The 16,302-nt window shown below is 42.7% G+C and overlaps 1 protein-coding gene and 2 long non-coding RNA genes across 3 annotated transcripts in view; 1 reads left to right on the forward strand and 2 right to left on the reverse strand.

Annotated features, from left to right (window-relative positions):
* Positions 1-2,336: 2,336 nt before the first annotated feature.
* Positions 2,337-16,302, reverse strand: part of LOC310754412 — a 156,154-nt gene continuing 142,188 nt past the window's right edge. The window contains exon 2 of the long non-coding RNA XR_014543815.1: positions 2,337-2,529. This is a non-coding gene — a long non-coding RNA (uncharacterized lncRNA). The remainder of the gene's footprint in view (positions 2,530-16,302) is intronic.
* On the forward strand, positions 6,636-9,443 carry LOC310754409. Its single transcript, XR_014543812.1, has 2 exons — positions 6,636-6,714; positions 9,264-9,443. It is a non-coding gene; the product is annotated as an uncharacterized lncRNA (long non-coding RNA).
* LOC310754280 (putative P2Y purinoceptor 10) lies at positions 8,137-15,253 on the reverse strand. Its single transcript, XM_083596074.1, has 2 exons — positions 14,367-15,253; positions 8,137-10,272 (listed from the first exon to the last, which is right to left on the reverse strand). The coding sequence occupies exon 2, from the start codon at positions 10,250-10,252 to the stop codon at positions 9,152-9,154; it is 1,101 nt and encodes a 366-aa protein (XP_083452200.1). The 5' UTR covers positions 10,253-10,272; positions 14,367-15,253; the 3' UTR covers positions 8,137-9,151.

Here is a 16,302-nt window from a genome sequence, read left to right on the forward strand (position 1 = left end):
CAAGCAGAGTGAAGAGAACCAAGCTAGATGCTCATATAACCTGCAGTATCTTCATCTAAAGCAGCTTTTTTGTTCTCGTCTGAGGTATCTACCTAGATTCCTTTTCACAAATATTGGAATATTGGAACAGAGTAGTTCACTAACCTTAGTTGTCCAAAAGATCTTGTCCAGTTCTCTGCGTGGGGGTCAGCATAAGCCCGCAGCCAGTGCCGTTGTTGCTGTTCTTATCTTAACTCAGAGCCAAAGAGCATCCTTTTCAAGATGTCACGTGGTGCTTTTATTCATTCCGTAGAACAGAAGCAAACCACATGAGGATGATGGAGAGAGAAGCAGCAGCAAGTTGAGTGATCACGTTTGAAACTATCTTGTTACAGGCCCAGCAGTTAGCCTGATTCGGGTTCTCTGTAAATGAAGTGAGCAGACGGCAGACACTGGCTCAACATTAGCTGACTCCACTTTGATTAACAGATTCCATTACTGCAGATATGGAATCTGAGGACACATGCTATTGAATGTCTAGAGATGCTGCTGCGTTCATCTTCCCATTTTGCTTTGCCTGCCTCAAACACAGGTTGCACACTGAACTTCCAGGTATGGAGACCTATTTCTGTTCAGCCCACTCTTGGCCATTGTGCTCTCCAGTCAATAAGCATCAAGCTGGTCAGTTGGATACCCCAGGAAGGCAGATGGTACTGTCTCAATGTTGGGCCCAGCCCAAGCCACCACAAATCACACTGCCCTAAATGCTCTGTGTCCTCCTTCTCCCTAACACCACACCATGGGCAAATAAATATTATTGCCAGAGTGCATGGATCTGAGGACAAGGCACTTTCCTCCAGAGCAGATTTCAGAAAGATTTTTTAGGAACTTAGAATTGTGGGATATGTGAGGGTTGGACAAGACAGAGTTATTATTCTAATTCTTATTACATTTATTTATTACCCGCCCTTCATCCTAAAGTCCCAGTTAAACCTGCTGGCCAGGCCTGACCTAGCACATCATTGGAGCATGCTTCCTGGAAGGATGGTTTTATTTATTCACTAGGAAAATTGTAGATCCCTGTTATGTACTGAGTTGAATAGGATCCAAAATGCACCAGTCTGATTGGTCCTAGAACAATAGGATTCAGAATGCAGCAGTCTGATTGGTCCACAGGAGCCACCCAATCCAGCTCCAGGTGGAAGTGAATCCACAACCTGATTGGCCTACAGGAGAATCCCGGAATTAGCCAATCATGTGGGGCCCATTGTGTAACTAATGTATATAAAGCAGACATTCTGGGGGAACTCCCATTCCTCCTCACCACTATGAGCTGAATAAAGAGCATGAAATCCACTCTTGACTCCGAGTATATTTCAGTCCCAAAATTTGCAGGTCACACTCAGCCTGTGTGTGTGTGTGAAAGAGAGAGGGATCTCCTCACCCTGCTTAGGGTGGAAAAGCTTCACCAATGGACCCTGATTTGCATTAAAAATGCAGGTGCTAATTGATATATATAGATGTAAATTTAGAAATAATTGCTATAATTTAAAGAGAAATCCAAGGATTTCTCCCTAGTGGGGAAGACTGAGGGTAGGTGAACTTGTGAGCCTGTTAATATGCTGATCAGGTGTTCAGGGTTGATGGGGAACTTCAAGGCCTCTGCTCTTGATGTTTAAACTTGCGGCTCTTGATGTTTAAACTGGACTATGACCAGACAGTCCGTGAGAAAGTGGTGGCTGGTGCCCACTGGTGGGGCAGAAAGCAGGAAGACCAATACCTGGAGGAGCCGGAGCCAATGGCAGCAGGAGTCAACAGATGCTAGCCCCCCCCCGCATCCTCTTCCCTATTGGGTTCTTCAGTGCCAACACTTAGAGTAAGTAAGAGGAGGAAGGCGAGAGCTGGTGCCACCAATGGACCAATGTAAGAAAGAAAGGAGGCAGGTGGGGTCTGATTGCAGATAGAACAAGGTATTGTGGATGTAACGACCAAAATCTGCATTTTATTTTATCTTTTGAGGTGTGTATGCTTGCATGTAATTTTCACTTAATTGCATAGTTTTCGGTTTTCAGCTTTGTTTTTGTATGTCATCAAATTCATAGAAATAAGTTTTTCTGCATCAGCTGAAAATGGTATCTATATTGATATTATTATGAACATAAGAGGCTGTAAAAGTAATCTACCTTCCCCTCATGGGCTGCAACCTATCACCAAATCCAGAATTAGCATAATCAATGAGGATGCTGTGGCGTTCGTATGGAGCCCCCGGTCGTCTCACGGACTATTGACCCGTACACCACTAATCCACTGCCACCAACCAGGTCCTCCCTGGTAAAATTACTTCAGTCTCAGTCAGCTTCTCAATTAATAAAGAAGAGTGTATTTTATTTCAGACACAAACAAGACTTTTACAGCATTCCAAACGTTGTTGCTCTTTACTTTCTTAGTCTTATTTTCCTCTCTCTATATCTTCTACCTCCCCTACACTCATGAACCCACTGCCCTAACTGTCTCTCTATTACCAACTGCCTTTCCCAACCAGCCAACCCACTAAAACCAACCAACTTCCCACCAACAACTCCCAACCAACTCCTCTCAGAACTCCTCCCAGAACTGGTTTTATAGACCCACTGACTCCACCCCCCTGGGTCCTGTCTGTGCAACCTAGTTAACTATTTCCCCTCCAGCACTCTCTCATATACGTTAACATCACAGATGCTACTCACCCCTCTCCTATTCCCTAAACCCTCTCACCAGTTGGTTAGAGCATGGTGCTGATAATGTCAAGGTTCAGGTTCAATCCCCATATGGGACAGCTGCATGTTCATGCATTGCACGGAGTTGGACACGATGATCCTCAGAGTCCCTTCCAACTCTATCCAACTTGGAAATGGAAATTTCATTTATTACGGCCATAGGCCCATACAGGTAAAAACAACACATAAATAACAGCTTGTGCCGTAGGGGAAAAAAAAGCAATCGCTAAAACACCACTATAACAATAAAATACTATAAAATGGAAAGGCATACTACGCCTTAATTTGCTTGTAGTGCTCCTTGGCGTCGCTTTTGGGAAAGGACAGCAACTAGGAACCTAGCCACCTTCAGGGTCGTGTGGGTATCCTTGTCCTGCAAGATTTGGGCAAGGTGGAATTTTGGTGGGGTACCCTCTAGTTTCTGTATGATTGATCCCAACAAATTTGCCCGTGGCACATTAAACAAGGGGCAAGTGAACATAATGTGCTGGAGCGACTCCAGCGTCACCTTATCACATTCGCACACGGCGGGGGCTTGGCCCTTTGAGAACCTATGTCTCAGGACATTGGAGGGAAAAACGTTAAACCTCGCTTTGGTGAAGGCCAGTCTATGGGCAACAGTCGAAAGGGAGGAGAGGTATGATGGAACGCAGTAAGTTAAAGTGATACCAATGTTCTGGGGCGAACAAACACCTCCCCCCAGCGTATAATTTCGCTGTAAATCAATGTCATCCAGTCTTTGGCGGATCAGTCTTTGAGCAGTGATTTGGTCTAGTTTTAGGGAATCTGAGGGAGAGATTCCATAACTCAGGAGTTTGGCATGAATTCTACTAGTCCAAAGGCTAGAGAATTCATCTCACCATAAGCATTGGACAAGGTAATGGTTTGGTAATCTATGCCACAATGATAACCAGTAATTGAAGACTTGCTTCCACAGGCAAGTTTCTAAGGATGCGACCTTCAATTCTAGTCGCATGGCTGCGTTGCTTACGCACAGGGGGAGCATTAGGAGCCGACGTAGGAATTGGCTTTGCAGAGTCTCAAGGGGAGCAAGATCTGTCATCACGGCCCAGAGCGGGGCAGCATAAGCAAGCACGGCAACCACTTTTGCCTTGAACACCTTTAGGGCCGAGGGAACATGCAAAGCTCCGTCCGAAAAGAAGAATCGGAGGAGCGCATATGACAAGGTTTTGGCCTTATTAAGTAGGTGTTGAATTTGAGCTTTCCATCCCAAATTGTATTGAAAAATAACTCCTAGGTATTGAAATTTTAGGACTTGCTCTATTTTTGCTCCACCAAGCTTCCATTTGTATAATCTCCGGCTTCTGGAGAAAATCAGAATCTTGGACTCGACATGGTTGATGGTTAATTGATTGAGTTGACAATACGTGGCAAAGATCTTCAGAGCTCTGGTTAGTCCAACACGTGTATAAGATAGAATTACCGCGTCGTCCGCATATAAAAGGAGTGGGCAGCGGTAATCCGCTAGTCTAGGCGCGTGTGTACTTGGAGATGAGTTGACTAGGGGTGCTCGCATGTCACTGATGAATAGGTTGAATAGGCAGGGAGCCAATATACATCCTTGGCGCACTCCCTTGTTTATTGGTATCGAATTTGTAAGGTCGCCCGCTGGAGTGAATCTCACTCTGGCAAGGGTACCTTCGTGGAGCTGGCTTATGAGCCATAAGAGTCTTCTATCAATGCCCTGTTTCACAAGTTTCTCCCAAAGAATATTTCTAGGAACGCTGTCAAAGGCTGCCTTTAGATCTAAGAAGGCAGCACAGAGGTAGCCCCGGGGGGGGGGGGGAGGAGTACTTCCGTGCCAGATGATAAAGAACTATCGCATGATCGGTTGTAGAGTGTTTAGTTCTGAACCCTGCTTGTTCATGGCCAATCTGGTTAGTCTCATCTACCCATCGCAATAATTTAGTCGCTCTCCAACTTCAAGTATCTCAAGGGCTGCCACATGGAAGATGGAGCAGGCTTGTTTTCTCCTGCTCTGGAGAGTAAGACCTGAACCAATGGATTCAAGTTACAAGAAAGGAGATTCTGACTCAACACCGGGAAGAACTTTCTGACAGTAAGAACTGTTTGACAGTGGAATGAATTCCTTCAGAAGGTGATGGACTCTCCTTCACTGGAGATTTTAAAGCAGAGGTTCTATGGACATCTGTCATGGATGCTTTAGTTGAGCTTCCAGCATTTCATGGGGTTGGACTAGATGACCCACAGGATCCCTTCCAACTCATAGTTCAATGATTGATTCCTCTTTTCCTTCTCTCTCTTGAACCATGTAAAACAGAACCACCACTACTATATTCATCCAATGTAACAGTTATGCTTTTCCATGTTGTCTGTTAAAAAGCTCAGTAAAAATATTTGGGGGCAGGGAGGGAAGTAATGTGTTTCTACTGACATGGATCAGCTTTTGGAGTCATTCTTTGCTTTCATTTAATGCATTTCCCCAGAACTGGAACGGCTTATTCTGCCCTATCATCTGTAATGAATTATTTTATGTGATTTCTTTTGAACTGTTGATGATTGCTCTCAAGGGCTATTAGAGGTTCATTTGGCTAATAAGTGTAATTCTATTTGCATCTACTCCGAAGTAAAGCACATTGTTCTCAATGGCGCCTGCTCCCAAATAAGTGAGTATTGGATTACAGCCTAAGATGTTTTGATTAGAGGTGTTTCAAACGTTCCAGCTGAAATCTCTTTGGGCAATATAGTGGAGTCTGGGACTGATGTAAAGGGGAGGGTGCGGCGAGAAAGATGCCATGGGTTTCTGTGGTCCAGATAAATTATTCCAGATTTTGAGTGCTGTTGTGCTCCACTCTTCTTTCTGGCTTCCCATGGGGAACTGGTTTGCCACAGGAACACAGGAAGCTGTCTTATACCGAGTCAGACCATTGGCCTATCTATCTCAGTCTTGTTTACACTGACTGGCAGTTTACACTGACTGGCTGGCTCTGTCCCTGTCCCAAAGAGTTCTTACCTTTCACCTGATGTACAGTAGTAGGGCTTTATTTGTGTTTACTTCTTGTCCACTTGGAGGCCATTCTTTCCATTGTGTGGAAAGATTCTGCAGATCATCTTGGGTCCTGATCCAAGCCTCCAATGAAGAAACAAATCTCCCAGAGCGAGGAGAAATCTTGGAAACAGATGGAGCCCCCAACTCAGGCATTTACCTGAAATATCTTAATATCCAGGGAGAAATCTCACCTTTCCTGGTGAGAGTAAGGAAGGAGAGTAAGGAAGAGCTCTTTATTGAGGAAGAGAATGTAGTATGTTAGCACCCAAACTGCACATGTAAAGGGTGAATTGAAAGAGCTGTGGAACTCTGTGATGTCATACGCCTGAGGCTGTTATAGCAGTTGGTACAGTCACGGCAGTTAGTTGAACAGTCTTAACAGTTAGAGAAGCAGGTATGAACTGTTGAGCTGCTGTCAGTTTCACCTCTGGAAGATGTTTTAGCAACTTAAGCATCGCCTCCCTGCATTATTTATTTAATCTGCAACTGCAAGTTCACTAAGTAAAAGTCATATGTTATTTAAACTTTAAAAGAAAGTGTCTTGCGTAGTTTTTTATAGGAGGGAAGAGAGACCCAATTAAAGTGTCAAAAGACCCAGGGTTGTCTTCTGCACCACCTTGTGAGCCAGTGTGGTCTAGTGGTTAAGAGTAATAGACTCGTAATCTGGGGAAACAGGTTCGCGTCTCCGCTCCTCCACATGCAGCTGCTGGGTGACCTTGGGCCAGTCACACTTCTTTGAAGTCTCTCAGCCCCACTCACCTCACAGAGTGTTTGTTGTGGGGGAGGAAGGGAAAGGAGAATGTTAGCCACTTTGAGACTCCTTAAGGGGATGGAAAGGCGGGATATCAAATCCAAACTCATCTTTTTCTTCTTCTGCATTCTCTGCAAATGGGAACTAGAGTCATACTTCCCACAGAGAAGAGATACAGGTTCAACAATAGGTAAAGAGTCACTGCAGCTGCTATGATCAGACGGCAGGCTAAGAAGCAGCAGTCCAAGTTAAAGGAGTTTAAGATCAGGCCAAGGAGTTCAGAACTGCACCCATCCGGTTACCTGAAATACATGGAATTCAGAATTTCTGAAAAATGAAGGCAGCACATTTTGGCCAGAGAATGGAGTTCTGAAGGTAGAGAGGCACTTCTGGTTCAATACTTTAATAGTGCTACTGCTTCATGGTAATGCTGCATCCTTCGACTAGAATCTAGATGTCTCTGTTTGGTTGTATTAGGGCTAATGCTGAAGCCCTCATGCACGAATAGTTAGCAAATGATTCTGTTGCAGCACCTAGTGGCAGGACAGAGCACTGCCTTGAAAAGGGTATTTAGAACTTCATCGTGAAGAATAGAAAAAGAAAGCATTATTATTGAGAGGATGCACTTTGAAACAAACAATTCTGTGTAGTCGCATGCAGTATTGGGGTATCTACTGCATACACTGGCTGTGTAAATGGACACTTAGAGCTTTTCCATATGTGAATGTGCAAAACCGCCAACAACTGTAAGCAACTGCTTCAACAGAGCCAGGAGTAAATACCGGTAATTTCTCAAAGCTTATCTACATTGGGAAGGCAGCACAATGGTTGGAGGGTGTGTGTGGAATACCCTCCAACATCCTGGGGACCAAAATCAGGCACTTTCAGTCTTGCGGGACCTAAAAATAAGCGAATTTTGCTCTGGTAAGCCCTAGCTGACTATCAAAAGAATGACTATCTTTTGGTTCAGTGCTCTGGTGAGAGCCAGCTGTCTCACACCAGAGCACTGGAACAAAAAATGGGACATTCTGGGATCCAATCAGAAGCCAGGACTGCCTTCTGTAATTCCAGGATGTCCAGCTTAAAACAGAACAATTGAGGGGGTATGGGGGGCATTAAATTTTGACCTCACTCCCCTGCACCATGAAACAAGGCAGTATGTGACCCACACCTCTGCACTGAAGTACTCTTGGTATGAAAAGTTGGGTTGCCCTGAACAAGTACATGAAGCAAATAGAAACAACAATGCATATAGCTGTATAAAATACTTATGTACTGCATGTAGCTTGTCTCTTTCATATATATTACATGTACAATATTTGCAAAGTTTGCACATAATTTGCATGTATTTAGTATGAATTAAAAAATAGTAATCTCACATTGCACAAACAGCTCCGACATATATGAGCACTGTATGCCAGAGGCAGCGTGAGAAAATCTCAATCAGGTCAGCAGCACCGGATTCCATGTATAAAACAGATTCCTCCTCCATCTTTAATTTGCATTCTGTGGCGTTCGTATGGAGCCCCCAGTCGTCTCACGGACTATTGACCCGTACACCACCAATCTGCTGCAACCAACCAGATTCTCCCAGGTAAAAAAACTTAGTCTCAGTCGGGTTCTCAAGTTAATAACGAAGATTGTAGTTTATTGCAAACACAAATAAACTTTAAATGCATTGGAAACGCTGTTACCCTTTACCCTCCTAGTCTTATTTTATCCTGTCTCTAACTCTTCTACCTCCCCTCACACAAGAACCAACTGCACTGACTGTCTCTCTGTTTTCATCTGTCTTCCAACTGCTTTCCCAACTGCTTTTTCCCAACTGTCTAAACCTCTGGCTAAGCCTTTTAAAAACAGGTAGGCTCCGCCTCTGGCTTTTCTATTGGTCTACATATTAACCCTTTCTCTCCCCCTGTACAGACATTTCCACTAGAACACGCAAATGCCACATATTCCTCCTTCATTGGGAGTGAGGCTTCTTGGCAGTGGCTCTTTTATTTCCCCATCATTCTCCAGACAGCACATCATTCTGGAGAGGAAAAAAGGCAGCTGCTGTTTTGTTTGTGGACGCGATCCATAAGTCTTATCCTGACCTGGAAGCAATAATGCTTCTAAATACTGGTTGCTGGAAATCATGGTGGGTGGGTTGAGAGTGCTCTTGTGCTTGGATCCTGCTTGTGTGTTTCCTACACGCATCTGGTTGGGCACTGTGAGGATCCTGGAATAGATGGGCCATTGGCCTGATCCAGCAGGGCTCTTATTATGTTATTATGTCTCTATCTACTCTTTGAGGTTGGGTAAACCAATGGCTGCCCTGAATGGGTGGAGTTAATGCAGAACACTTTCACCTCCTCGAGTCTGCTGCACTTTATAACCCCAGTGGCAGCGGCACACAGATTCTTTGTCCCAATTCTGGCAGGTTCTAAAAATGACTGGTTAATATTTATATCATATGACTGCTCTCAAGCCATCAGTGATTAATTATCAGAGACAGAACTTTCATGTCACTCAGCAACAACTCAGATGCAATACTTTTTCAGTGTTGCCTGTTCACACATTCAGCTGAGTGTCAAGTGCTGAGTCCCTAAGAGAAGCAAGTGAAGTAAGACCCATGTGTGAACCATCCCTTCGCTAACAAGAGAGAGGAGATTCCATGCCATCGTGTGGCCTAAGAGTCCAAAAGTATGCCATCAAGACATTTTTATTTTTGTTATCTGCCTTGCTTTTCAGCTCAACGTCAGAGATTCTGCTGCTGCTGCTGTCAAGACTGTTGAGGCAGCTCAAGGGGCAAGCACTGCTGCACTTGAACCTTTCCCGGAACTCTGATGTCATGAAGTAGTAGAGAATTGGATCAAGACAACAATTGAGGCTTGCGAGGCACAAAGAAATGGGATGGAAATATAAAGCTCTACGCCGTACAGAACAGTTTGTGACCATGTTTTGTTTCACCATCATAAATATAGGGAAATTCACATGATACGGTGTAAAACATATGAAAAACACAGCTGCGCACCCTAAGATCATGTGCCAAGCTTTCTGCTTCTCATTGGTGTGCTGCAAAGGACTGTGGGGCTCCTGCAGGGATTGCCTCATTTTCCAAGTGCAGTAAATGACTATCACAACAGGGGCCACAAATGCACAGAATTCAGCTACAATCACCAGAGTGATTGAGGCTCCCATAGACAACCGTTGAACTTCAAGATCAGCAAAGCAGATGTTGGTATTGTTTGATAAGCGAGGACTCCTCAGGATTGGGAGAGGTAAGCAAGCAGCCCCAACCACAGTCCATATGGCAGCACTTATGGCCACATCATACCTGCACTTCCAGTCCTTGGCTTTGAAAGGGTGAAGTAGGAAGAGGTACCTTTGGATGCTGATGCAGGTGAGAAAGCAGATACTGGCATACATGTTAAGGTATTTGAGGTAGAAGCAGAGCTGGCAAAGGAAGCCCCCAAAAGGCCAGCTATGGTTGATGTAGTAATACATCCGTAAGGGCAAAGAGACGACGTGGGTCAGGTCAGCTACAGCCAAATTTATCATGAAAACTACCGCTTTGCTCCTCTTCTTGATGAAGTGGCACAAAACCCAAAGGGCGATGCTGTTTCCTAGGAGACCCGGAACGAAGATGATGATGTAGATGACTGCATACAAAGAGGCCTGGAAATGCATTGGAGGGTCAGGACAATTTTCTGATGATTGGTTGTTCAACATCTTGATCAGGTCAGTGGCCATACAGGCTAATCAGAAGATACCTGTTAAGAAGATGATTGTTTTTTGAGAAAGAGATTTATGCTGCAGCATTAAAAACACACACACTCAGAACTAGATCAAGACATTTTGGCAGCCGAAGAACAATAGTCAAATGACATCCTCACGCAGATTCACTAGGCATGCACTTTCACCAACTGACATGGAAGTGCAGTTTCCTGAGACCTTCACATCAGCAAGCTGCATTGACAGAATCACCAGAAAGAGAACAACCAATTTAGAAGGAGGAACTAAAAGCTATAAGTATTTTCATCAAAGCAACTAAATTCTCTTAATGTCAAGGGTGTGGTGGTGGCACTGGCTACAGACATTTTATAATATACTTCTTCAAATGTGCCTGCCTTAAATAATCTCCCTTCCTGTCTGATGACTCTAAGATTGTGTCATCATTCTCCACCCTGAGTTATAATATTCAGAAAGCACTGGGAAAGCACATACAGTAGCAGGAAACTGAGAGCATGAGACTCTTGATCTCAGGGCTGTGGGTTTGAGCCCCACATTGAATGAAAGCTTCCTGAATTGCAGGGGGGTGGACTAGATAATCCTTGTGGTTCCTTCCAACTCTACAATTCTATGATTCCATGATTCAAGTTGGGCGAAGGGTAGGGGCAATTCTGTCAGTTCTAGTTTCTCTCAGTAGCTTATTTTTCCAATCTTAAGTTCAGTTCTCCACAAACTCCACGTCAGTTTGTTGTTGTTTTTATTATTACTGTTATTATTAAAAATACTCTTGAGAATGTATCCCAGTGATAAAGAATCTTTTTCCACCCAAGAACTGCATTCCAAAACATCTGGAGGGAACTAGTTCAGGGAAGAGGGAACTAGTTCAGGGAAGGTTAGGAAAAAGTACAAATGAGAGCATGTTAATGAAAGCATGGGAACATACTTAGATCAGAGGTGGCTAATTTGTGATCCTCCATAAGTTGTTGGACTATAAGTTCCATTATCCCTAGCCATTGGCTATGCTGGCTGGGGTTGAAGGCAGTTGTAGTCCAAAGCATTGGGAAGCCAAGAGGTTGGGAAAGACTGCAGTTGGGCATGGGATCTAAGGGTCAAAGGTTTCAGAGAGTATCTGAGTAGGCAGTACATGACAAGAGCATTGTATCCTCCAAAACCTGAGGCTCCCACAGTCACCTGAATCATCTGCCCCTAACTCAGGCCCTGGAAAGACTTCCTTCTCGTAATCTCTGTTCATGGACAGTACGATTGAGGTTGTTGCTACAAAACACATGAAGAAGCAAGGTTTTGTAAATACGCCCTAAGAAGGAAACTATTTTCTAAAAGATAGAGTATTTTGGTCTCTGATTCTGGTGGTGGCTACTTTTCTGTTTGTAGTTTCTGTTTCGTTTCCTCCTTGAAAATGTTTGCAGAATTAAAGATCACAGATAGTGGTTAAAGGCAGTTCATGCAGTGGTGCATGTGCATGTGCTCAATATACAAGAGGAAGCCTCAAGCTTCATATGGTTTGTATGGAACAAATTGTAGCTTTGCATGCAGAAGGTCCCAGGTTCAATTCCCAGCATCTCCAGCTAGAGATAGGATAAAACTGCTTGCCCCAAACTTTGAAGAGCTACTGCAAACCAGTGGAGATAATACTGAGGTTAACGGTCTGAATTATTACAAGGCATTCCAACCCCCTCCCCCTTTGCAATATCCTGTACATTTAAAGCAGTGTTAGACCACTTTAACAGGCATTGCGTCCCCCAAATAATCCTGGGAACAGGTGCTAAGAGTTGTTTTGAGGCCCCAATTTGTCTTGCAGAGCTACAATTCTCAGCGTTTCTTGGGAAGAGGGATGACTGTTAAATCACTCCATAGCCAACATTGCAAGAAAGTGGCATTTGAGAGTATAGATGGATGAGACTGTGAATTTCAGTATCTTTGTGGTCCCTGTGACCCTAAAGAACCAGTAACAGAAATAGTTGTAATAACCAACTAGGAATAGGTGAGAAATTAAATTCAGTTTACACTTAAAGATGAATCTCCCTCATTTGCACTTTCCAAAGTGATATGTTTGGAATCCAAACTGAAATGCATTCTTCCTTCAAAATTAGTGCTTCTCTGCATTTCACAATGCAGTTCCCCTGCCAAGTAATGCTAACTCAAAGTGTGAATAAAAATGCATATATTCCTGAGAATAAAATAAAAATGCATTATATTAAGTGAAATCTCTTTGCAAAAATGGTTATATTAGGCAAAATCACATACAACCCTTATATTAGGGGAAACTCCTTTGTTAAAAAATGCCCACAACCATGTGCATATTAGGAGAAATTCAATGATGAATATTCATAAGCATTAAAAAAAAATCACAAAGTGATGTGTAAATGTGGAAAACTGAAGACTGCAAAATGAGAAACTGACAGATTTGCCCATCCCTATGGTAAATAAAAACCAACAAGGATATTTCTCTCTCCTCTTCCTGTTCCGCCCCCCTTGTTCCTCTTGGGCACACTCTTCATTTTTCATTCCTGTGGGTTTTTGTGTGGTTAAAAACTTTCCTCTTCACAGCAATATGAACTCCGAAGCTTCAGCGTTTTGATCCTTTTAACAACACATGGAAACATGTGTCATCGTGTCCCCACACCCATCCACAGTTCATTTTCCAGACCCTAGCCACACCAAACTGAAGGCTACTTGTAACTAGAGATGGGTGTCTGGGGAGACTAGCAGTGCCAAGAATCATATGCATCCTTCAAGAGGGAGCAGGCAGCAATAATAATGGCTGAGGGCTTTCTCAGAGTATCATTTCCTAAAGCTTTTGAGTGAAGAGGATCAAATGGGGGAGGTTGGGGTTGGGTTTTTTGGTATGCATGGTAATTATTATTACTTCCCAAACCTCTGCAAGTCCTTGCTCAGCAACAATAGGAAGCTATCTTATACCATGAGACCATCAGTCTATCCAGTTCAGTATTGTCCACATGGACTGGCAAAGACTTTGGGAAAGTCTTTCAGACAGCGGAACATTCCTAGGCTTACAAGGACATGCTAGGGATTGAACCTGGGACCTTCTGTATGCAAAGATGGTGGTCTGCCACTAAACAAAGCCCCCCTTCCCAGAGATTGCTGGGACATGGCCCCATAGATGTGTGCCTAAGACTGTAACTATAGACTTTAAATAATGCCATTGGCAGGAAAATATCAAACCAAAATTAAAAGTAATCATTTCAGTATAATGTGCTATGCTCCTCTGATACAAAATAAACAACATGAGAATCATTTATTGTCTCCAATTCAAATAGCTGTTGTAAAAGCATCTTTCTAAAAAATGTGCCTATTTATTATTCTATAAAGTTACATTTACCCTTCAAAGTATCTGCTATGTTAAGTAAGTCTTAAATGCTTCTGGCTTATCCATATCTTTAAAACAAGAAAGTTTTAGGAAATGGCAAAGCATCTGATCAACAAAAAATCATCGTAAGGCCACATTGATCAGTAAGATTTGCTCAACCAAGCATGTGGTTGGTAATTTAGATTTCTGTACTGTATGGCATAATTTTGTATCCCACACCAATGAAAAGGACTATCAACACCTTTATGAACCTTTTATTCAACTCTAAAGCAAGTCTAAGTTATGCAAAGTGTTGGACAACAATCTTGAACTGTACAGAGGTGATGTACTCAGGATTGGGAAGACAAATAAATATTTATACAAGGCTTTATACATTTATACAAGTCTATTGCTAGACCTTACTGTGTCTAAGCTATGCTTTGTACCTCTCTATGGTTATTGTTTAAATATTATTATGTATGTAGTGCTTGTTGCTTAATAATAAAAAAAGTTCTTAAATCATTTTTTCCTAGGCTGAAATCATTTTCCCTTTAAAAAGCATGCAGTCAATCCATCAACACTATGGCTTACAGCAGATCCAGAACAACTCCGCTGAATTTGATAAAACTTCATTCTTGGAAAATATGCCTTAGTCTGCAGTTTCATGTGCTGACCCCAAGCCATGTGTACATAAATGCAAGGACCATTAGTTTCCAGGGGATTTGATTTGGCTGCAAGTTAAGTATGCCCAGGACTGTAGCCTTAGCTTTGCCAAAGGAAACATGCTTTTAAAAGACCCTCCCTTACCTCACTGCAGTTTCCATTCATTCTTTGACACGGTAGCAACCACAAGAAGAAAAGCGAGCGTCTTTTGGGTTTCTTTTGAGCAGATGCATCTTTTGAGCTTTACAGCAGCGCCATTTCCACCACGATCCAGATTTCTTTACACGATCACGAGTTCTAAAACCGTCTTGAGGAATTGGGTAGAAGTGCTAGTGGTGTTCGGAGACGGGAGCTATGACTGTACTAAAGGAAATCCTGTATTTTGTTTCTCCTCCTCACTTAAAAAAAGACGCTCACACAACACAGCTTTTGGAGTCGAAACAAATCAACAGATGACATCACAGTGATATGTTTGCCAGTAGAGGAGTAGTTTAGCATGCTGGCTTTCTATCCATTCCTACTTCTTTGCATTCACATCCAATTCTACATACTGCTTCTATTTTACTGTTATGAGCTTAGTGTGGTGTAGTTGCCAAGCAGAGGTTGTATCCTATGTTAGTCATACTTGGATCAGACCCACACTAAAATTAATTCAGACACATTAATTCCAGTGAGTCCACTCAGAGTAGAATTTAGCTGGACAGACCCAAGGGGAGCTATTTTTGTTCGTTTGTTTTAAATTCCATGGTCGTACCCTGCCCTGATGCCACGTGGTAATGAAGAACGGATGAAAGATATTGTGTTTGTTGAAGGAGCTTATTTGTATCATATAATCATAGAGTTTTAAGGGACCACAAGGCTTCTCTTATCCATCCTCCTGCTATGCAGGATATTTTTCCCCAGTGTGGAACTCAAACCCACGATCCTGAGATTAAGAGTCTCAGGCTCTACCGACTGAGCCATGTCATTTCTGTTTTGCTCATTGTTTATGTTTTTTCTTTGATCAATAAAGCCTTTGAAGGAAAAAAGAAGTGGTTAATGGTGTTTTTTTAAATAAATAAATAAATAAATAAATAAATAATAAATACCTTAATAAATAAATGACCAGTAAGTTTAAATTTCAACAAGTCCAAGCTTTAGCTATCCTTAAGACAGTGTTCCTTCAGCCTATTTTTCATTTCCCAATCAGTATTATTAGAACAGAGAATAATAATCAATAAGTGATGCCTCTGAAAGGGTTTGTATTAATGGTAGCTAAAAATGTGTGAAGGGAGTCAGCATTTTATGTTTGAAATGTGCTGGAGGAGTGTGACAATTAGTCATTAGTGTGAGTTGAGTCATACTGCTGCTGGGTCATTTTTCAACAGTAGTACTTTATAGGCTGATGGTTCACACCAGTGCTACCATATCAAGCAGTTTTACAGCAGCTGGATCCCATTAATGTACACACCACTTTCATGCAGTAATTAATTGCTACATCATCAAAGGAACATTGCAAAAAATGCCTTATACCGAAACTGACTATTGGCCCACCCAGCTCAGTATTACTGTCCACAATGACAGGTGGGAGGTGTCCAGGGGTTCAGACTGGGGTCTCCCCCAGCCCTACCTGGAGATGCCAGGGATTGAACTGGTGGGTGCTGTTACCCTACCACCAAGCTATGGTTCTCCCCATCATCAACATATTCATCATCTCAAGGACATGGGGATTTGCTTACCAGATTCTTTTTTATTAAGAGAGAAGCAGTTCCCAGCACATCTGGAGAGTCTTGAGTTATATATTGTTCTTCAAAATGATATGAGTATGGATTTTTCTGCTGCATAGTAAGTGTGGACAGGAGTTTGGTCTTCAGGACCCACCCTCTTTATGGTAATGTGTATTACCTCATTTCCTGTGTGGTAAATTGGGCCAGTATTCCATTATCCACTCCACAACATCCAAAAGACAGCATGTCGTCCATTAGCATGTTCAGTCGTAACTAGGCTGTTTTTGACTCTCTTCCACCAATTTTTATTTATTTATTTATTTTTGTACTCCTGCAAAGCTTATGCTTCCCCCAAACTTACTAATACCTCCCTC

This window comes from Podarcis filfolensis, assembly GCF_964270895.1.
Source record: "Podarcis filfolensis genome assembly, chromosome: Z".
In the NCBI taxonomy this organism is placed as follows: Eukaryota; Metazoa; Chordata; class Lepidosauria; order Squamata; family Lacertidae; genus Podarcis; species Podarcis filfolensis.